At 41.2% G+C, this 22,711-nt stretch overlaps 1 protein-coding gene across 2 annotated transcripts in view; it reads right to left on the bottom strand.

Moving 5' to 3' along the window:
- Positions 1-21,644, bottom strand: part of Haus6 (HAUS augmin like complex subunit 6) — a 42,052-nt gene extending 20,408 nt beyond the window's left edge. Inside the window, exons 1-12 of one of the 2 annotated variants that reach the window (XM_052716349.1) lie at positions 21,250-21,643; positions 19,133-19,228; positions 16,754-16,832; positions 14,839-14,971; positions 13,945-14,089; positions 12,826-12,891; positions 12,296-12,344; positions 10,208-10,378; positions 7,009-7,202; positions 6,029-6,155; positions 4,850-4,952; positions 118-199 (exon numbers count right to left, since the gene is read on the bottom strand). In XM_052716349.1, the coding sequence (XP_052572309.1) occupies positions 118-199; positions 4,850-4,952; positions 6,029-6,155; positions 7,009-7,202; positions 10,208-10,378; positions 12,296-12,344; positions 12,826-12,891; positions 13,945-14,089; positions 14,839-14,971; positions 16,754-16,832; positions 19,133-19,228; positions 21,250-21,377 (1,373 nt within the window). In that variant the 5' untranslated portion in view covers positions 21,378-21,643. Of the gene's footprint in view, positions 1-117; positions 200-4,849; positions 4,953-6,028; positions 6,156-7,008; positions 7,203-10,207; positions 10,379-12,295; positions 12,345-12,825; positions 12,892-13,944; positions 14,090-14,838; positions 14,972-16,753; positions 16,833-19,132; positions 19,229-21,249 lie in introns of both variants that reach the window. The other variant, XM_052716350.1, reaches the window with a different exon arrangement.
- Positions 21,645-22,711: the final 1,067 nt, after the last annotated feature.

The raw sequence follows: 22,711 nt of genomic DNA, 5'->3' as shown, positions 1-22,711 counted from the left end.
GAAAAACCCTGTCTGGTTGAGAGGAAGAAGCTACACACTATTCTACCGTACAGAAAGCTCTAAACTGCTCAGGATGAGACTCAAATCAATAGTGAGCATAAAAGTCAAATGCTTTACCTGTTGGCTAGATCACACACACCTCCTGGGGTATCAGTTTCTCTTCCACTACCATTTTCTTGGTTATGTTCTTTATGTGTATCTAAGGAAGTGCAAAAATTATTTTTTAGTTATGTTTGTGTGTGCTAATATTTAAGGACCTCTAGAAATGGTACAACACCTATACTTTCCCCCTGAAACCAAGGTTCAAACGCAAGTTTTGTTAATGTTACATAGCTGCTCTATCATTGAGCTTCATGCCCAATTGTTTAGAATAGCTTCTAAATGAAAAAAAAAAAAAAACCAGAAGGCTATTATAAACACGAGTAAGGAGCCAAGGGGATAGCTCAGTGGGTAAAACAACTTGCCATACAAACTGAATACTTGGTTCAACCCCCAGAGCCCAAGGCATAGTGTATCTACAACCCCAGGACCCCTGCAGGAGACAGAGATACAGAAACTGGGGAACTGCAGGTCAACTGGCCTTGCAGAATTATAGAAAAGCAACAAGAGACCCTGCCCCATACTTACACACCCACAGCCACCACACAAGCAAGTTTTTTTGTAAACCTATCTAAGGCCAGTAAGGCTTAGCAGCTAAGGGCACATGCCACCAATCCTGACAAACTGAATTAGCTTCCCTACACCCACATGAGGAGAAAACTAACTCCCACAAGTTGGATGCTGGTTTCCACATGCACTTTGCAGTGAGCATGCATACACAAAATATTTGGGGGAAAAAAAACCCAACAAATTGTTAAGACAAAGTAATAAAGAAGTAATAGATTGCCTAGTAGCAGGCTTTTATAAAAAGAATGATGGCCGGGCGGTGGTGGTGCATGCCTTTGATCCCAGTACTCGGGAGGCAGAGCCAGGCGGATCTCTGTGAGTCTGAGACCAGCCTGGTCCACAAAGTGAAATTTAGGACAGCCTTCAAAGCTACACAGAGAAACCCTGTCTCGAAAAAAAAGAAAAAAGAATGATGTAGCCAGGCATGGTACTGTACTTCTACAAGCCCAGCACATGGAAGGTAAAGGCAGGAATTCAAGGCCAGCTTCCACTATAGTCTGAGGCCAGCTTGGGCTACAAAAAAAACCCGTCTTGAAACAAAAAAAAGGGGGTGCTAGATATGTTGTGCATGGCCCTGAGTTTGATCATCAGCACCAAACTCAGTTATATAATCATGTTTCATTTTTAAGTGAATAAATCATGTGCTAATATAAGCAAGCAAAAACAAAAGGTACTTACCATATTTCGATCATTTATGACGTCACTCAGCCTACACATTTTTTCACCATCCTAGCATTAAACAACTATGTCACTACCACACTAACACAGCAAAGAAACAGAATGTAGAGACTTTGACACCAAGCAGTTAGTCTAGGAGAGTGGTGACTGAAGTGCTCTGTTCTACTGCTACAGTAGTATGCCAGAAGTGTGTAAGAAAGCAGAGGATATACACCAGTCCCAGAGAAAGAGCAGAAAGAAGACATACAAGCACCAAGAGGGTAGGGTACAGATTTCATTTGCAAGAGCATGGGCCATGGCTTATGGTACTGAAGAGGAGATAAACACCACTGAGACATGGCAGGAAAGGAGACTGGCAAATCAAGCCATGGCTATATTACAGATGTGAGATTCCAGGGGCCCCTCCTTTTTCAACACATTAACACCTAAGAGTCTTTCCATACTTGAACATTTAACCAAAGTGTCACTACATAAGCCAATGCAAATGCTATGTAAAGATTTTTCCTTCATCTTATGGTAGTATTTTGTTTTTCAAGACAGAGTTTCTGTGTAGCCCTGGCTGTCCTGAAACTCACTCTGTGGACCAGGTTGGCCTCAAACTCAGAGATCCCCTGCTTCTGCTTCATAAGTGCTAGGATTAAAGGTGTGCACTACCACTGCCAGGCTCCACCTCAACCTTTTCAAAACCCTCTGCACCTGATTATAACGGAATCACAAAACATTCCCCAAATGAGAAGAAACACAAATATCACAAAACTAGTAGAAAACCATAAAAACAAACAAATTACTACACACCACTATAAATATCAACTGTTGCTGGTAGGCAGAGCTGAAACTCATCTTTCTGGCAAATAAAGAAGTTTATAACCAAGAGGTGGTGGCTCACACTCATAATCCCAGCACTTAGAAAGCCGAGTTCAGGACTGGAGAAATGGCTCAGTGGTTAAGAGCACTGGCTACTCTTCCAGTGAACCTGGGTTCAATTTCCAGCAACCACATGGCAGCTCACAACTGACTGTAACTCCAGTTCTAGGGCTTCTGACACCCTCACATGGACAAACAGGCAAGCAAAATACCAATGCACATAAATAAAAAGAAATCATTTTAAAAAGAAAGAGCCAGGCGGTGGTGGCGCACGCCTTTAATCCCAGCACTCGGGAGGCAGAGCCAGGCGGATCTCTGTGAGTTTGAGGCCAGCCTGGGCTACCAAGTGAGTCCCAGGAAAGGCGCAAAGCTACACAGAGAAACCCTGTCTCGAAAAACCAAAAAAAAAAAAGAAAGAAAGAAGAGAAGGCTGAGCTCAAGATTAGCTTATGCTACAGAGAGTTCCAGGCCAACATGGACTCAGAGACCCACCAAAGGTTGCAAACAAATATTGCAATAAGAAGTAAACAACTGGCAGGGCGGTGGTGGCGCACACCGTTAATCCCAGCACTCAGGAGGAAGAGGCAGGTGGATCTCTATAAATTCCAGGCCACCCTGGTCTACAGAGTGAGTTCCAGGACAGCCAGGGCTACTACACAAAGAAACCCTGGCTGGAAGAAGAAGAGAGAAGAGAGAAGAGAGAAGAGAGAAGAGAGGAGAAGAAGAAGAAGAAGAAGAAGAAGAAGAAGAAGAAGAAGAAGAAGAAGAAGAAGAAGAAGAAGAAGAAGAAGATTTGTATATATAAACAAGAATTTAACAGAGATGAACGACAGAATTAGATGTTCTAGCCACAAGTGATGGCACATACCTGTAATTTTAGCATTTGGGAAACTGAGGCACGAGAATCCCAAGTTTGAGGCTGGCCTGGTATGCAAGTTAGACACTGCCTAAAATAAAATGAGTAACAACAATGACAAAACAGAATCCTAATAGGATTTTTCTGTGGGTTGAAAGAAAATGACCCCCAAAGGGAGTGGCACTATTAGGAGGTGTGGCTTTGTTGGAATAGGTATGGTCCTGATGGAGGAAGTGTGTCACTGTGGAGAAGGGCTTTGAGATCTTATATATACTCAAGTTATGCCCAGTGTCTCAGACCACTTCCTGTTGTCTGATGCCAGAGATGTAGGACTCTCAGCTCCATCACCATGTCTGCCTGCATGCCTCCATGTCCCACCATAATAATGGACTAAACCTCTGAAACTGCAAGCCACCCCATTAACTGTTTCCTTTATAAGAGTTGCCATGGTCATGGTGCCTCTTTACAGCAATAGAAACCCTACCTAAGACAGAGTTCCAGAAGGAAAGGATTTAAAAATGAAAGACGAAGATAGAGATGGCTCAGCAGTTAAAAGTGCTTATTGCTGCAAGACATCTGATTACACTGTGTAAAGATTTGTCACTCTGATTGGTCTAATAAAAAGCAGAACAGCCAATAGCTAGGCAGGAATTCCAGGCACAGAGGATGCTATGAAGAAGGGCAGAGATGTAGAGAGACAGAGAACAAACAAGACATGCAGGAGAGGAAACAGCCACGAGGCATGTGGCAGCACATAGATGAATAGACATGGGTTAATTTGAGTATGAGAACTAGTGCTATTGGCCAGGCTTTCATAATAATAAGTCTCTGTGTCATTATTGGGGAGCCAATGGTCCAGTCCCAACAAAAAAAAGTCCAACTACAGCTTATTGCTCTTACAGGACCAGAGTTTGGCTCCCAGCACCCACATGAGGCAGCTCAAAAATGTCTTAACTCTAGCTCTGAAGTATTCGACACCTCTTCTGTCCTCCATGGGCACCCTCATACACATGTTCGCACACACACAAACACACATATATAAAATGTTTAAAAATTAAAGACATGTGATATTAGAAAAGACATAGGAAAACAAATTCTCGAACGTGGAAAATAATGAGCTGCTAGAAAACACACATACACAACCCAAACAGATAAAAACAAACCTACATTTAAGCATGTCCCAACAAACCTGCATAATATGAAAAGTCCTATAAGCAACCAGAAATTATAACCTAACTGTACAAATGAATGACAATGAGACAGACGGTCAATATGTCAGAGAGAACAGAAGGCAGGAAACCAGACTTTACCATTAAAGTCTGAGATGATTTGTCACAGCATTCAGTACTGAGTAAATGCCAGGTTTGCTGTCTCACATCTTTAATCCCAACCCTCAGATAGGCTCAAGCATTCATGTTTTGCAAATGATAGGGTTCTATCCTTTTTTCATGACATTTTTGTCACCAAAATTTTATGCTATATACATTTCACAGTAAAAATAACTGAAGAGCAGGCAAGATGGCTCAGTGGTAAAGGCACTTTACCACCAAGCCTGATTATCTGAGTTTGCTCCTAGGATCTTACATGGTAAAAAGAGAGAACCCAGTTGTACTATTATATACAATGAGAAATAAACCAAGTGCACACTTGTACTCCCTGCACTCAGGACAGAGGCAGGAGGACAGCTCCAAGTTCCAAGCCAGCCTGGTCCACACAGTACATTCTAAGTCAGTCAATGCTTTACAATTTACTTTCTTTAAAAGGGACTACGGGGAGCTTACCAACCTGGAAGTGAAGCAGGATACTTTAAAAGGACACTCTTTGCATATACTTCCTCTGACACAGGATCAAACGAAAGGGGAGACATGGGAGGCAAAAGATCCACAGCCTTGAAATACAGAATTCACAATAATAAAGTAAATACTCACAAACAACCACAATGACAAAGCTAAGTTCATCTATGAATGGATTGTTTTCCCCTAACAATGAATTACCAAACATTTATCCTGTGACTATTGTATTTCTTTATTGTTATGTGTATGGACGTTTTGCCTACATGTACATGTACTATCTGTGTGCCTGGTGCCCACGGAGGCCAGAAGAGGGTATCAGATACCCTAAGATTGGAGGTTTAGCTGGTTATGAGCCACCAAGTGGGTGCTAGGACTCAAATCTGGGTCCTCTGCAAGAGCAGCCAGTGGGCTTAACTGATGAGCCATCTCTCCCGGCCCTGCAAACATTATTTTTTTAAATCAAGGAATATAATATTTGTATAAAAAGTTTCAAATTTTATTTAATAGTATTTTTAACCCTCTGATTTTAAAATGAGTAACTATAAATGATAGTAGCTTGATGAAAAACTATTATATATTTAGGAAATTTATAGAAATTAATTAAAACATTTGAACTGCATAGCAGCACACACCTATAATTCTAGTATGTAGACAGCTTAGGCTCCATGTGTTCCAGATCAGCCTGGGACACATATCTACACAACAGGTACCTGTGTCTGAAAACCCAGAGCCAAGCATGGTGGTGCAAGCTTATAATTCTAGCATTTGAGAGCAGATGCAGGAGGATCAAGCAGGTCATTTTCATCAAGAGCTACACAGCAAGTTGAAGGCTAACCTGCAATACATGAAACTATCTCACACAAAACAGCTTGAGCTGATGATGGCTCAGCAGGTAAACGCACTTGCCAGGAAGCCTGAGAGTCTGAGTTAAATTCCAGGAACACAGGGGAAAGAGATGGATAGAACTGACTCCATAAATCAGCCTGTGCCCTCAAACATACAATGATTGAAAAAAAAAAAAAAACCCTGACTTCAATGTAAACACAATAAATACACGCATACACACAAATTTCTAGGTTACTGTAACATTATAAATTAAAAGACTGTTAAAACTTAAAGACAGAATTGCCAAAATTAAACTCTTCTCCAAACACAAGTCTACAGTACTTACTGAAGCCCCGCCTTTAACTAGACTGAAAGGAGACAGACCAAGAAATCCTTCCCACTTCTTATGCCATTTTCCTTCCTTTTCAACGGTAGAATGTCTTATTGCAGTGACGTTCTCTTTTAGTTTATGCCTATGATATCATAAGAAATAACTGTATTTGAAGGACAAATAAAAATACAGCATAGTTTAAGACAATAGTACTAGAGCAGAAAAGAATATAAAACAAAGATTAAACATTAAACTACATAGAAACTGAATTAACTTCAAATACAATTTTTCTCCTTTTAAAACAAAAAAGCAATCATACATCTACTACTCTAAAAACAAGCTTTTGAGACAGAGTCACATACAGTACAAGCTGGCCTAGGATATTTAGCAGAAAATGGTCTTGCACTCCACACCCTCCTCCCAAGTGCTGGGATTACAAGCTTTTGCCACAAGGTATAGACCCTGTCTCCCTCAGCCCCCACCCCTCACCCTAATATTCACTCTGAATTCCACTCCTACTCGATCAACTCCTAAAAGGAGACCAAGCTCATGGTCTCCCTATTCAAATGAGAATCTTTTCTCATGTTCAGTTTTCAGGGGAATCTCACTATATAGAGAAGGTTGGACCCAAACTCACAATCCTTGTGCCTCAACCTCCCAACTACTAGGATTACAGGCGTGTACCGCCATGTATGAGCTCAAGGTTAACCTGTTCTACATAGTTGAGTTCCAGCCAGCCAGGCCTACAAAGTGAGACTCTGTCTCAAAAACAAAAAGAATTATCATAAGGCAAATAATTTATTCCAAAAAAGATAAAAACTATATTACTTGTCCTTTTACCTCACATGTCTCTCTGGAAATTCATTCCATATAAGACTCTTAAATACCAGTATTTCTGAGCTTATTTGCCAAAGCTGAAGAATTATACACAACTTCTGCTGGGAAAACCACCCTATCCACCCGATAGTAACATAACAAAAGATCGTTCTGTATACCTCATATGCTTCATATCTGATAATCTTTCCCTCTGAAATTTGGTTTCTTTTTCAAGGTACTGAAGGTCTATTGTCAGTCTTGCTTGGCCAGCCTTACAATGTTCACATTTCATTACTTTCAAGACTTCATTTAACAACTGAATAATTGTTAAAAGGTTCAATTTTCCAGCCTCATAAACATTTCCCATCTGCAACTAAAGATTCAGAAGGAGAAAAAAAAAGCAAAACCTGTAGGTTCTTATGGTAATAAACTGTCACATACTTATGCTTTTCACTATTATAACATTAGTTTAAGAAATAAATCAAATACCACCAAACATAAAACTATATAATTTCAATCCAATGAAAACTATCAAAGAATTCACACATCCTTTTTCTATTATGCAAAAAGCTAAAAGAAAATAAATACAAATAGATGGAAAGAAAAATAGAGGGGCTGGAGAGACGGCTCAGCAGTAAAGAGCTCTTGGTGCTCTAGCAGGACTGAGTTCAGTTCCCAGCACCTTACAACTGTCTCTCCTTCAAGTTTGTCCTGGGAAACCAGATGCCTCCCTCTTCTGGCATTTTTGGGCACCAAGTGTACATGCAGTGTACACACACACACACACACACCAGAGGCAAACACTCATTCCCATAAAAAGTAAAACAAATCAACCTTTTTTTTAAAAGCCTAAAGAGAAAAAGCAGATTTGCAAAAAAGATCACAATTTCTTTTATTCTTTGAGACGGGTTCTTACTAGGTAGCCCAGCTGGGCTAGAACTTACTATGTCAACCAGGCTGGCCTTGTACTAAAGAGATCTGCCTATCTCTGCCTTCCAATTTATTTTTTAAGAAAAGTTGCAAGTGCCATCCAGCCTAGCTTACTTGGTGAGTTGCAGGTCACGAAGAGAACCTGTCTCAAAAGAAAAAGGTGGATCAGCACCTGGAAAACAAGACAAGACACCTGAACTGTCCTCCAGCCTCCACGTGCTCCTGTACCTGAGAACACCCACCCACACACACACACACACACACACACACACACAGAAGTGCACGCACACACACAAGAGGAAAAAAAGAAACAAATCAGGGCGCTAGAGAGAGAATTCAGTCCTCATAGTGTTTGCCATCCGAGCATGAGGCCCCCTTTCCCAGAAAAAAGGTGGGTATGGTGGCAACTACTTGTAATCCCAGCACTGGCCAAATGAAGACAGGAGCATCCCTAGAACTCACTGGCCAGCCACCCCACCCTAATCAGTGAGCTCTGGTCCCAGTGTGAGACCCTGTCTCCAAAACCAAGGTGGAAGCCAGGCATGGTGTTACAAGCCTTTAATCCCAGCACTCAGGAAGCAGAGGCAGGTGGATCTCTGGGAGTTCAAGGCCAGCCTGGTATGACTTCTAAGCTAACCAGAGCTACACAATAAGACCCTATCTCAAAAAAAAAAAAAAAAACTAAAACAACAAAAAAGTTAATAGTGATTTTTCTCTAAAGACATCACTACTTCCTTCCTTATCTGTATTCTTCAGCTTAACTAATGTCTTTTCTGATACCTGCCTACACTCTATAGGAATCTGAATTTATACGTCTTGAGTGTTACATACTATTAATTTGATGCACATATATGCATCCTAAAGTGAAATCTCTTTACAAAATATTTTATCTATATAACTTCTATGTACTACAATCAATACTGCATAGGTAGGAGGTACTAAATAAACTGTATTTACTAAGGAAAAAATAAGTAAGCCACACAATTAAAATGTCCCATACGAAGACAGAAATACACAGATGGTAGGTGGTGCTTTGGCTAAAGAAGAAAGACTAGAAATACCAGTTTAGTAATATCATATAGGGACCAGATGTTGTGATGCATGTATTTAATCCTAGCATTCAGGAAGCAGAGGTAAGTGGATCTCTATGAGTTCATATATTCAAGGCCAACCTGGTCTACAATGCTAGTTCCAGGCCAGTCAGAAACACAAATGAGACCCTGTTTGGAAAAAAACAAAAATAAAATTATTGATAGGAAGGAAGCTGTTGAAGCCATGGCACTGTTAAGAAAACGTAGGTAAATGACAGTGACAGAAAGAAAACTGGGCATAAAATATATACATAAATGGGGAGGACCAGGCATGGTGGTGTTTATCTTTAATTCCAACATTCAGGAGGCAGGCAGATCTCTATGAGTTCGAGGCTAGAATGGTCTACATAGCAAGTTCCAGGATAGGCAGGACTACATAGAGACTCTATCTCAAAACAACAACAAAAAAACACAAAAACAATAAGGAACCTGCCCTCCCTCTTAGAATTTAGATGGGGGAGGGGACCAATAGTGTGAAAACCCACAGGAAAACAGATAAGGGAAGAGAAGCAATTTGGGTGTAATCTCTCCCATGGCTTGTTTTCCAAAGTACTGAAGAACAAAATCCTTCTAAGGCTTGTAAAGAAACTCAGCAAAGCTTGTGAATGAAAACAGTTCCTAAGTCACATTCTGGTTAAAAACAGAGATGAGTTTAAGAGAAAAAAGAAATAGCCAGAGCATACAGAATTTATAAAATGCCATCTGGAAGCCAAGCATGGCGGTGTACACCTTTAATCCTAGCACTTGGAAGACCTGGTCTACAAATCCAGTTCCAGGCCTGCCAGAGCTACATAGCAGATCCTGTCTTAACAAGGACAAAGAGACACAAGGAGAGCTGGGCTTGGTGAGGCCCACAATCCCAGCTGAGGAGGCTGAGCAAGGGGGAAATTTATAAACTAATTCAGAGGGAGTTAAATGGCTCAGTGGATAAAGACACTTGCCACAAAGCCTGAGTTCAACCCCAGGATAAACATGAAGAAGAGAATAGACTCCCATAAATTGTCCTCTGACCTCCAAATACACACCATGGCTTGTGTGCATTCATACATGTGTATACACACACACACACACACACACACACACACACACACACACACAAATAAAGTATAAAGAACCAAAACAGTACTATCTTCAAACTATGCCATCTTCAGTTCTCTATACTACACAAAACTGTACAAAGGAGAGAGAACAAAAGTAAATGAATGCAAACGCACACACCTTTGACAGGACCCTCTGACAGCCTTACCAGAGACAATAAAGAACACAAATGCTGGCAGCAGGAGAAATCGCTGAGTTGACAGGAAGTGTAAGAAGCAGTGACCTTGTTTTAACACATTTCCTTAACAGCAAAGCTTACCTGACATATCTGCTCCTCGATTCTGTCAAGTAAGAGCCTTGGAATATTAACAGCAACATTAGTTCCATCCAAAGCATACTGGGTAACATGACTAAAGACTGAACTAACAACTTCTTTCTCCTTTTCCAAAAACACAGGAATCTCATTCACAGAAGTCCACAAAGACCGAACCTTTGAAAACAAAACAAAATATAAAATCCACACGTAACATATATGTACTCTAAGAAAGTGTTGGCATAAATGTGTTCACCCCTACTAACCAAAGAAACATATCGAAAAGAAAATTAAGTGACTGCAATCTAACTGTTTAAAGTACTGATATTATCTCCAAAGGGGCTTGAAAAAAATGTTTTTCTTGATTTTTTTTTCCCCCGTCTTGGGAAGAAGGGACTTGAGACAGGGTCTCACTACATAATTTTGGCTGGCAAAGAACTGGCTTAGACCACACTAGCCTCCAACTCGGAGAGCAGTCTGCGTCTAGTGCTACGATTAAAGACTTGTGCCACCACAGCTGACCTGAAGAATTTCCTAGGGAAAATATAGCTTATATAATTTTCAACAAATTTAAGAAATCTTTATACTACCATTCAAGAATTGTATTCCATATGGCAAGCTCAAAAATGAAGAAAACAAATGCCAGGGGTGTGGTTGCACGTGCCTTTTAAGGCACTCAGGAGGGAGAGGCAGACGGATCTCTATGAGATCTAGGCCAGTCAGATCTACATACTGACTTCCAGGACAGCTATGTATCCAGACCCTATCTCAAAAAAAAAGAAAAGAGGCCGGGCGGTGGTGGCGCACGCCTTTAATCCCAGCACTCGGGAGGCAGAGCCAGGCGGATCTCTGTGAGTTCGAGGCCAGCCTGGGCTACCAAGTGAGTACCAGGAAAGGTGCAAAGCTACACAGAGAAACCCTGTCTCGAAAAACCAAAAAAAAAAAAAAAAAAAAAAGAAAAGAAATGCAAGATGAAGTAAATAAGCAGAAGTCAGTCAGAAAACATTCACAGAAGCAAGTGAGAAACAGTCACAGCCTTTTCACAGTGAAGTTAAGCAAGTGTAAACATACGAACTTAGTTTCCTTTGAAAGCAATAAGGTCTTTTTTTAAATAATAATTTTCCTATTTTTTTAAATAATAATTTTCCTATTTATTTTAAGATTTATTTATTTATTATGTATACAGTATGCATGACTGCAGGCCAGAAGAGGGCACCAGATCTCATTACAGATGGTTGTGAGCCACCATGTGGTTGCTGGGAATTGAACTCAGGACCTCTGGAAGAGCAGTCAGTGCTCTTAACCTCTGAGCCATCTCTCCAGCCCCTAATTTTCCTATTTTTTTAAATAATAATTTTCCTATTTTTTAACATTTGACGACGACGACGACGATGATGATGATGATGATGATGTGTCTGAGTGTTTTGCCTGCACGTATGTTTGTGTACCAGATTCACCCACTGCTAGCTAAGGCCAGAAAAGGACATCCAATCTCCTGGGACTGGAGTTAAAGGTGATTAGGAGGGGCTCTATGGGTGCTAGAAGCTGAACCTGGGTCCTCCAGAAAAGCAGTGCTCTTAACCTCTGAGCCATCTCTCCTGCTCTTTCTTTTTTTTTTTGGTTTTTGAGACAGAGTTTCTCTGTGTAGGTTTGCGCCTTTCCTGGAACTCCCTTGGTAGCCCAGGCTGGCCTTGAACTCACAGAGATCCACCTGGCTCTGCCTCCCGAGTGCTGGGATTAAAGGCGTGCGCCACCACCGCCCGGCCTCTCCTGCTCTTTCTTATGTTCTTTAAAGTAACACTTTGCCCTCATATGCTAAAGATTCATTATAGAAAACTTAGAAAATTTAGAAAACATAACCTTTCTACCAATACCCTATTATTAACATTTTGTTATCTCCCATGTGTGTTTAAAATTACATTTTTAAACAAAACTAAAGTTGTTTTATATATGTATGTTCTTTGTCACTGCTTCTCACTTGGAATTATATTGTCATGTTTCTGAAATACACTGATCTAGAAAAATGCTACCATTAATACCCTATAGACTTTTACAATGAACAGACCCTCTGTTATTTAAAAAAATGTAGCTCACCTTTTGAATTTTCTCTTGTATATTACTCTGGTCATCACAGGGGTCCAGTCTAATAAAAAAATTAAACAACTGAATTACTCATAAAAAATTCACATCCAAGAAACCAATTGGTCTGCAAATCTACAAACAAGCATTTCAATTAAAAATAATAATGATGACGATGATGATAATAATAATAATGAAGCTCTCAGCTGGGTGCTGTGGTACATACCTTTAATCCTAATGCTCAGTAGGCAGAGGCAGACAGATCTCTGAGTTCAAGGCTAGCCTGATCTATATAAAGTCCCAGACCAGACAGGGCTACAAACATTGTGAGATTCTATCTCAAAAACAAATACAAAAAGAACTCAACCTCAAAGCAAAAATAATTTCTAAGAACTTTATTAAAAGTGAGAAAAAACATGCTCTAGTCCTGGCATCAACTAGCTAACAGCAGATTATTCTGTTTCTATTTTCAGTAGTTTCATCACTCGTAAAATTCAAGATCTAAACTTTGCGTGAGGTAAATTCCAGTTCTAAAAGTCACTTGCCTTTTAATTTGGTTTTGTAGGACCATGCATTCCGATCTCAAATTTCGTACTTGCTTAACACACAGACTGCAAGAAAAAACAGAAAAGAGCATTTCCGTTATAATGAACAGGTATGGCCCACTTGTTTATTTTCTCTTTTTGTAATGTTTTAATAGTAAAAATTAAAGGGACCGGCAAGATGATTCAATGGGGAAAAGCACTTGCCTCCAAGCCTGACATCCTGAGTTCGATCCCCAGAACATACAACAGAGGTGAGACTCAACTTTCAAAAGCTGTCCTCTGACTTCCTCTTGCACAATATGGAGTGTACACACAGACATGTTTATTTTTACATGTAAAAGTAAAGAGACAAACTATTCTGTGACAGTCTTGCCTGTCTCATTTTATGCTCTGACACCAGTGCACACAGAAAAAAAAGATTCGTTGAGCAGATAAACATATATAAATACTATAAACTAGAGTGTGCCACATGCCTGTAATCTAATCCTCCAGATGTAGAAGAGGAACACAGTTCAGTGCTAGCCTGGTCTACACGGCAAGGTCCAAGTCAACCAGGACTTCATGTTGATACCCTCTCAAATAACAACAAATAAATAAACAGATAAATAAACAAACAAATAAATACGGTGGTCTACTACAGAATGACTAATATGGAGTACTTGTTGAGAGGTATAAAATATCTATTCAAACTATGAAATAAACATTATAAATACATAACGGAAACATGGAAAAGTTTACAGAATGAATAGCACAATTAGAACTCAAAATTACAACTCGAGGACCAAAGAGATGGCTAAGCAATTGAGAGCACTCGCTGCCTTCAAGGACTCTGGTTCAATTCCTAGGACTCATACGGTGGCTCACAACTGTCTGTAACTCCATTTCCAAGGAGAACAAACAACCTCTTCTGGCCTCTGTGGGCACCAGGAACCTGTGATGTACAGACATGTGCAGGCAAAGCACCCAAACACATAAAAAAATAATAATAATTTTAAAAACTGTATAATTAAAATTCAATATTAATAGCCAAGAATTTGAAGTAGGCATAGGGTCTAGGCTTGTTTATATTGGTATTTATTTAAAAAGAAAACTATTTTCTAACTTTAAAATATTACTTACTGTGCATTTTCCTGGTATTTCTGGGTAACATAATGTTCTCTTTGCAAAATTTGTAAAAATCTGTTACGTGCTACATGGCTTCTGGCAATGCACTTATGCATATCTTGTGACTTTACATTAAATGTTTCTGCAAAACGTTGAGAATCTATATGGAAGACAAGATCAGACAGCATCACCATGAGCTCATCTTTCCAGTAAGACAAATAGGAGAAAAATAAAATAAAATAAAATAAAACCTGTGCCATTTTTTAAGCAACTCTTCACTTTGTTACTGATGACCAATGAAGAACTAATACAAACATATCAAGTCAGGTATTTATTTATTTGATTTTTATAAACCAATGAATTAAAAAATTTTGAAATAAAAATTATCAACCAATGCCAGTAATGGAACTAAACTTCTAACAATAGTCACCACACTGGATTAGATGCCTGATTTGTCTCAGTAGCTATTTCTAAGCCAAGCAAGATAAGAACGGATTTCTACAATTTTTTTAAAGGCATGTTCTCATTAGGTAATGTATGTTTGCCTGGAACTTGCTATATAGCACAGGTTCAACTTCCTAGTGCTAAGATTATACGCACGTGCCACCATGCTGGCAGTTTCTGTATTTCTAAAGCGTTGTAAAAACAAAACAAAATCATGTGGTCATAAAGCCTAAAATACTGATCTAACCCTCCTATGGAAAATGTACCCCAATCACTGCACCAGAACATAATAAAGTAACACAAATATTAACAGGCTCATTATGAGGTTTCCAAGCATAGATGAGTAAAATATTAACCATTTGCTTTTTCAAGCAAATGAATGGTTTAACTCAACTTGATCTTGATTTTAAAATTATGAACAATAACAATTCAAGAAAAAACAAAATAAAGTATAAGTAAACTTACCATAAGATTTTGTTTTAATATATTTGATCGCAACATATCTTGCAAAATGATACATCAGATGAATAAACTTAGGACCACCAGGAGAGAGAAACAGTGAGCCAACAACTTGAGGAAAACTACTCCCACATTCAGCCTAAGAGAAGACATGAAACGATTCAACCAACAATAACTACCACATTTTTAATCACTATTTTCTTTTAATTTTATTATTTTATTTGTATGGGAGTTTTGCCTGCATGTATGTTTATGTACCAGGTACATGCACTGGGAGCTAAGGCCAGAAGAGGGCATCAAATGCCCTAGAACTGGAGTTTACTGGAACAGGTGCTTGTGAGCTGCCATGGAGGTGCTGAGAATCCTCTGGAAGAGCAGCCAGAGCTCTCAACCACTGAGCCATCCCTCCAGCCCCATCACTCTGATTTTTTAAAGGGTGTGTGATGATCTTGCAGTGGAGGCCACACATGAGCTCCTCACTGTAGGACAGTAAACCATCAACATTCCCCCTTCATAGCACAGTGGCTTACAAAGATCAATTTCCATAGTGGAATACAGAACAGTCAGAAAACATAAAGGTTCAACCAGCTACTACCCCCAGCCCACTCTCCTACCACTTTTAAAAACCTAAGAAAGCCAGGTACAGTGTTATACACATAATTCCAGTGTTAGGGACTTTATTTTATGAGCTGAAGATCAGCCTGATCTACCTATCAGTTCCAGGCCAGCCAGAGCTACATAGGAAACCTCTCTCTTTAAAGAAAAAAAGAAAAGATTTCACTTTGGGGGTGCTGTGGGATGTCTTTCTGTATGCTGTGAATATGTGTTGCTCTGACTGGTTGATAAATAAAGCTGCATTGGCCTATGGCAAGGCAGCTTAGAGGCAGGCAGAAATCCAAGCAGACAGACAGGAAAAGAAAGGAAAGGCAGAGTCGCCAGCCTGCCACCCAAGGAACAACATGTCAGCAGATCAGTAAGCCATGGAACACGTGGCAAAACATGGATTAATAGAAATGGTTTAATTTAAGTTATAAGAGCTAGCTAGCAAGAAGCCTGCCATATGCCATGCAATTGGTAATTAATATAAGCCTCTGTGTGTTTACTTGGGTGTCAGTGGCTGTAGGACCACGGGTGAGAGATTTGTCTAGACAGTGGGGGGTGGGACCAGAGAAACCTTCTGACTTCATGGGGGCTAGGGAGATACCTCAGTAGATAAGAGACCAGAGTTAAAATTCCCAGAATCCAAAGAGAAGCCAGACAGACATAGCAGTTCCTGTAATCTCAGAACTCTGGAAGGCAGAAACAAGATTTACGGTGGCAAGCTGGCTAGCTAGACCAGCAATAACGGGCAAGCTCCAAGTTCAGCAAGAGAAGCAACTTTGGCCAGGCATGGTGGCACACACCTTTACTCCTAGCACCCAGAAGGCAGAGGCTAGCCTAGTCTACAGAGTAAGTTCCACGTCAGCCAGGACTACACAGAGAAATAAACAATAAAAGTACAATACAACAATCAAGTTAGACATCCAAAATCAACCTCTGGCCTACACAGACAGACAGACAGACAGACACAGACACACACACAGAGGCTTCATTTCACAAAAAGAATGATGTAGTTTAGTAGTCTGTCTTCTTGTTCTTGGTTTGGTTTTGATGGTTTTGTTGCAGTGCTGTTGATGGAACATGGGGCTTACACATGCTAGGCAAATGACCTACTACTGAGCTATATCCTCGGCCTTAAGGGATTTTTGTTGTTGTTGTTTATTTTTGTAAGACAGTCTCACTATGGTACTCTGGCTGGCCCGGAACCCACCGCGACGGCCACCATGGGTCCTCCTGCCTCTGCCTCTCAAGGCCTGGGATTACAGGCATGCCTGGACCTTCTTCAAGTGTGCACTTTCTACCTTACAAAGAAAATACTTACAGAAATCTCTTTTAACCATTCACAGCAATGTTTCCGGAATTCCGTGTCATGTTTTTGGTCAAATGGAGGCCAGCAATCTCTTAAAAACATAAAAGCAATAGACTAATGAGCCCTCCCAAAAATCAAACTTAGCAAAATTTAAAAGACATGAAATTTATTCCCCACAGTAGAAACATTAAGGCAAAATGAATTAAACCAGTATTCCTAGAATCAACTAAAAACACTATATGAGAAAATAGTTCTTTTTCTTAGGTCAATATTTGTAAGCTGAGTTCAGTTTATTATAAATAATTATATATTATTATAGAGATTTACCAAAAAATAGCAAGCCTTTAATCCTAGTACCAGGGAGGCAGAGGCATGTGGACCTCTGAGTTAAAATCTATATAGAGTACCAGGCCAGCCAGGAGTAATAGTGAGACCCTACCTATTAAAAAGAAAAAAATAATAACTTTACAATATACCTATTACTCCCTCGATAATCTTTTTTTTTTGTCCAATTATTTATTAGAGCATAAAAACTTATTTAAAGAATCAAGCTTTTAGCCCAATGTGGTAGTGCATGCCTTTAATCCCTGCAGTAGAGTACATGCCTAGCACAGGGCTGCAAATCCTATCCCTAGTAAAAAGGAAAAGAAAAAAAGTAACACAGGAGACAGGACTGAAGGCTGGAACATGAACAGTGATGTTCTCACTAGTGGGGTTTAGGAATGATGCTTATGTCTGTCTTTACATGTTCTAAAATACAGAATGAACCATGAAGTTTTTAATCAGAGGGAAAAAAATCAGAAAAAATTGCTTTTATTTGAAACCCCTAGTGGTGGTTGGAATAAGAATGGCCCCCATAGGCTCATATGTGATAGGATTAGAAGGGTTTAGCCAGATGCGGTGGTGCACGCCTTTAATTCCAGCACTTGAGGGGTAGAGGCAGGCAGATCTCTTTGAGTTAGGCCAACCTGTTTTACAAAGTGAGTTCCAGGACAGCCAGGGCTACACAGAGAAACCCTGTCTCAAAAAAATAAAAAATAAAAAAATAAAAAAAAAATGGGGGGTGTGGCCTTGGAGGAAGGCTGTCACTGGGGGTGGCCTTTGAGGTTTCACAAGCCCATGCCAGGCCCAGTTCTGTCTCTCTGTCTCTGTCTGTCTGTCTGTCTCCCCCTAGGGATCAGGATGTAGCTCTCAACTACTCCAGCACCACACCTGCCATGCCTGCCACTACGTTCCTCACCACGATAATGGACTAAGCCTTGGGAACTATAAGCAAGCCCCCCAGTTAAACGCTTTCTCTTATAAGACCTATCTTGGCCATAGTATCTCTTCACAACAATAGAACAGTAACTAAGACACCCCTATTATTTACAGTTGTACTATTATTATTATTTAGTTTATTTGAAATATTTTTTGAAGGCCAGCCTGGTCAACCTAATAGATTCCAGGTCAACCAGAGCCACATAATTGAGACTCTGGTCTCAAAAAAAAATAAATAAATAAAATAAGAATTTTTTTTATGTTTATTATGTGTATGGTTGTTTTGCCTGCATGTATGCACCACGTTCCATGCCTGGTGCCTTCAGAGACGGGAAAAGGGTGCTGGATTCCTTGGAACTGTAGATACAGATGGCTGTGAGCCAACATGTGAGTGTTGGGAATCAAACCCAGGTCCTCTGGAAGAGCAGCTAGATCTTAATCACAACCATCTCTCTAGTGCTCCCAGAATAAAAATAAGTGTGTACCAATCCATTAATTTTTAGGCCTAATTAAGACCATGAAGCTGATGTGGTGGCACACGCCTTAAATCCCAGCACTAGAGGTAGGTGGATCTCTATGTTAATGGCCAGCCTGGTCTACATAGCATACACAGTGAGTTCCAGGCTAGACAGAGTGACATAGTGAGACCATCTCAATCCTCACATCAGAAAAAGACCATTAAGAACAGCAGGAACAAATTTTAAACAACAAAATCTGTATTTATGAAATATACAGCTTTTTTTTTTTTTTTTTTTTTTTGGTTTTTCGAGACAGGGTTTCTCTGTGTAGCTTTGCGCCTTTCCTGGAACTCACTTGGTAGCCCAGACTGGCCTCGAACTCACAGAGATCCGCCTGGCTCTGCCTCCCGAGTGCTGGGCTTAAAGGCGTGCGCCACCACCGCCCGGCTGAAATATACAGTTTTTAAGATAAGCACACACACACACACACCCAAACCCCTCACTCAGCTACAAAAAAAAAAAAAAAAAAGGTTAAGCACTACATTTCTAAGGCTCACACCAGAATTTTATCACATTCATTTAAAACAAGATAATGGCTTACATAAAGAAAATAGTCTATTTTCAAATCTGAGAATAACTAAAAGAAGAACTAAATGAAATAATTTTTTCCTACCTGAAAACTTCTTTGGCAAGAGACTCATCCAGTGTTTGAAATAAAAAATAAGAAACTATATGAAAGGCATCACGGTTCAGCTTGTCAAACATGTTCCTAGTGGTTTAAAATGAGAAAGAAGCAAAGATAGATGATTAATAAAGCTGTACAGCATCAAAAACTGTCCAGACGTGGCACTCAAACTGGTATTTTTCATTCTCTTCAAGAGGTCAAGGCAAATTAATTTTTCTCATTCAGGTATACTTTATACTCCATTAAACACACACACACACACACACACACACAGTAAGCTGGAGAGATGGTTCAGCGGTTAAGAGCACAGACTGCTCTTCCAGAGGACTCGGGTTCAAGAGGATCATCACAAGCACATGGTCAGATGGGCGGAGTAAGAAAGACACTGTATCAAGAAACAAAACAAACTAGGGTAGTGGCTCATGTCTTTAGTCACAGCACTTGGAGGTAGGATCTTTGTGAGTTTTGAAGCCAGCCTGGTCTACATAGTGAGTTCCAGGACAGCCAGGGCTACATAATGAGAACCTGTCTGGGGAGGGGGGGGGACACATGACAGACAAAAAAGATAGATGGGGGCAACAGAAGATAACTAATGCATCCCAAGTTCTTCTTGCCCTTGGTGAAAAAGAAACTGCCTCCAGTCCTGTTTCTGGAAACTCCAAGCTGCAATACCCTATTAGGGTAGCATATGTGAATGTGAGGGTCCTGAAAAATGTAATAGTAAGTTTCTGAACATGCATCTGGTGATAAGCCAGAGGTGTTTCTGTGCTGCTTGCCCATGTTATATCATGCAATACCACCACTGCCTTGATTCCAAACAACAACATGCATGCACTCTGGACTGTGCAAGCCATCACTCAACCCCAGCAGCTACTTCAAACATCATGGTAGACTCAACACCACTGCATGTTGTACATGTTTTCACTATACAGTTCCCTGTTTTTACTGAGGCACAATAGTTTCATTATGGAATTCCTATTGTCATGCCTTAGCATGTTAAGCACCAAAAATAGTATGTCTTTGGACTAATGCTGAGACATGAGTGTTGAGACAGTCTCACTATGTAGCCATGGCTGGCCTCGACCCTGCAGCAACTATGCCTCCCAACCATTGGGATTATGGATTACAGATATGTACCACCACCTCTGATGGAATGCTTGATTTTAAAAAGTGCTGTCTGTGTTTCTGTGTTACTGTCTGGAATTTTATTAAAACACACACACACCGACCACTAAATGAACTTCCAGGATTCTAGTTCAATTCCCAGCACCCACACAGCAGCTCACAACTGTCTGTAACTCCAGTTGCAGGGGATCCGACACCTTCACACAGACATACACGAAAGCAAAACACCAATGCACATAAAAAATAGAAAGGAATCATTAAAAAAAAATTTAAAGGGGAAAGTGTCTGGAATCAGAATTCTAAGAAGCCCAGGTCTGAAGTTCACAAATTAAAAACAAAGTATTTTGTTTTGTGTCACAGCAATAACATAAGTGGCAAAAGAAAGGGTAGCTAGGGGCTTTAGATTTTTTTTTTGTTTTTTGTTTTTCGAGACAGGGTTTCTCTGTGTATCTTTGGAGCCTGTCCTGAAACTCACTGTAGCCCAAGGTGGCCTCGAACTCACAGAAATCTGCCTGCCTCTGCCTCCCGAGTGCTGGGATTAAAGGCGTGCGCCACCACCACCGGTCTGATTTTCATTTTAATATGTTTTGGGTTTTTTTTTTTTTTTTGTGTGTGTGTGTGTGTGTGTGTGTGTGTGTGTGTGTGTGTGTGTGTGTGTGTGTGTGTGTGTGTGTGTGTGTGTGTTGCTAGCTGTAGTAACACTGTAACATGTTTTGGTTCCCTGATTCGAAGTTAAACCCATAGTTAACTACTTGTAAGTCGTTTGCATGAGAGTTCCTCCGCGCCTCCCACCAGCTGCAGACCACAGAGGCAGGGTTGAGCTGTCCCCGCGGTACGGCCCCAACTGCAGGACACTCCTAAGGCGCTCCCCGCACCCCCTCCACTGGTGACGAACAGCCCCCGCCACAGGCCGGCAGCCGCGGGGATTTGCAGCCAATGACTAGCCACCCGGGACCGCGCCGCCGCCCCGGTCTCCTTACTCTCCAAGGCGTGCGTGAGACACCAACTTCCCGCCGACGGTGGTGCCAACGCTCGGATCCAAGCCCAGTGCCTGCAGGTACATCCAGAGATGCTGCTTCTCGAAATCCGCGTCCCAGGCCGAACTCATCCTCGCCGTAGGCACTGCGACGGCGACGGAGGAAAGCCGAGACCGCGGCGACCCCTGAAGACCCTTGCACTCCTCCTACAAGCCGCCCGGGGTGTCGGCAACCCCTCCGCTGCGGCCGCCCGCTACCTCCACGCGGAGAGCCATACCACCACAAAAGGCCAAACGCGCCCGGGAAACCAAGCCCGTGACTAGGGCGCTAGCCGCAAACCGAGACTCCCGCGCTTGCGGAAGAGTACACTGCGCCGGCGCCGGAGAACTTCCGGGACTGGGCTTCCTAAGAGGACTCTATCTCCCGCCATGCAATGCGCCCCCTGTCTCCCTCTGAGAAAACTACAAGACCCACAGAGCATTGCGTAGCCAGAGACTGGCTCCAGGGTCCGGGAACAGCTGTTTTGCTGACACCGCGAGGCATGGGTTCCGGATTCTTCGAGTTTTATTTTAGGTTCTGGTTGCTCCGGATGTGATTGTTTTTAGTTCGGTAAAAGCTACACTGTAGCCCCTTGTGAGTAACACGGGTGTATGGCCCTGAACAAGTCACCTTTTCCTTTGGGTTTTTTGGCTGGTCTTTTGAGACAGGGTTCTCTGTGTAGCCCTTGCTATCCTGGAACTAGGCACTAGCCTGTAAAGTAGGCTGGCCTCGAACTGACGGACATCCGCGTGCCTCTGCCTCCCGAGTGCTGGGATTAAAGGCGTACGCCACCACCACCCTGCCTTTTACCTTTTTTTTTTTTTTTTTTTTTTTTGGTTTTTCCGAGACAGGGTTTCTCTGTGTAGCTTTGCGCCTTTCCTGGCTCTCGCTCTCTAGACCAGGCTGGCCTCGAACTCACAGAGATCCGCCTGCCTCTGCCTCCCCAGTGCTGGGATTAAAGGCATGCGCCATCACCGCCCGGCACTAGCTAACTCTTACATTTTAAATTAACCCACAATTCTTGTCTATGCTTTGCCACATGGCTTGGTACCTTTTCTCAGTATGGCATGTCCATCTCTGTGTCTCTGCATCTGCTTGCTTGCGGCTCCTCTGACTCTGCCCTTCTTCCTCCCAGCATTCTCAGTTTGGCTCTCCTGCCTAACTTTGTTCTGTTCAGCTATTTGCCAGTCAGCTTCTTTATTAAACCAATCACAGTGACATATATTCACCCAGTGTAAAGGAATATTCCACAGGCCACCTCTAGAATAAGAGAAAGCATAAAGCTTTGACGGTCTGACCCACTGAGACCTCCAAAGACATGAGTATGCTGTAACCAAAGGAAGAGTGTCCTAAGAAACAAAAATTAGCAAATGTTCAGTTAAAAAAAAAACTCTCTGATCAAGGATTATACTTCCAAATTTTTATA

Source organism: Peromyscus californicus, unplaced genomic scaffold (assembly GCF_007827085.1).
Source record: "Peromyscus californicus insignis strain IS unplaced genomic scaffold, ASM782708v3 Scaffold_5__1_contigs__length_169319896, whole genome shotgun sequence".
NCBI classification, from domain to species: Eukaryota; Metazoa; Chordata; class Mammalia; order Rodentia; family Cricetidae; genus Peromyscus; species Peromyscus californicus.
This window is presented reverse-complemented; position numbering and strand designations above follow the sequence as displayed.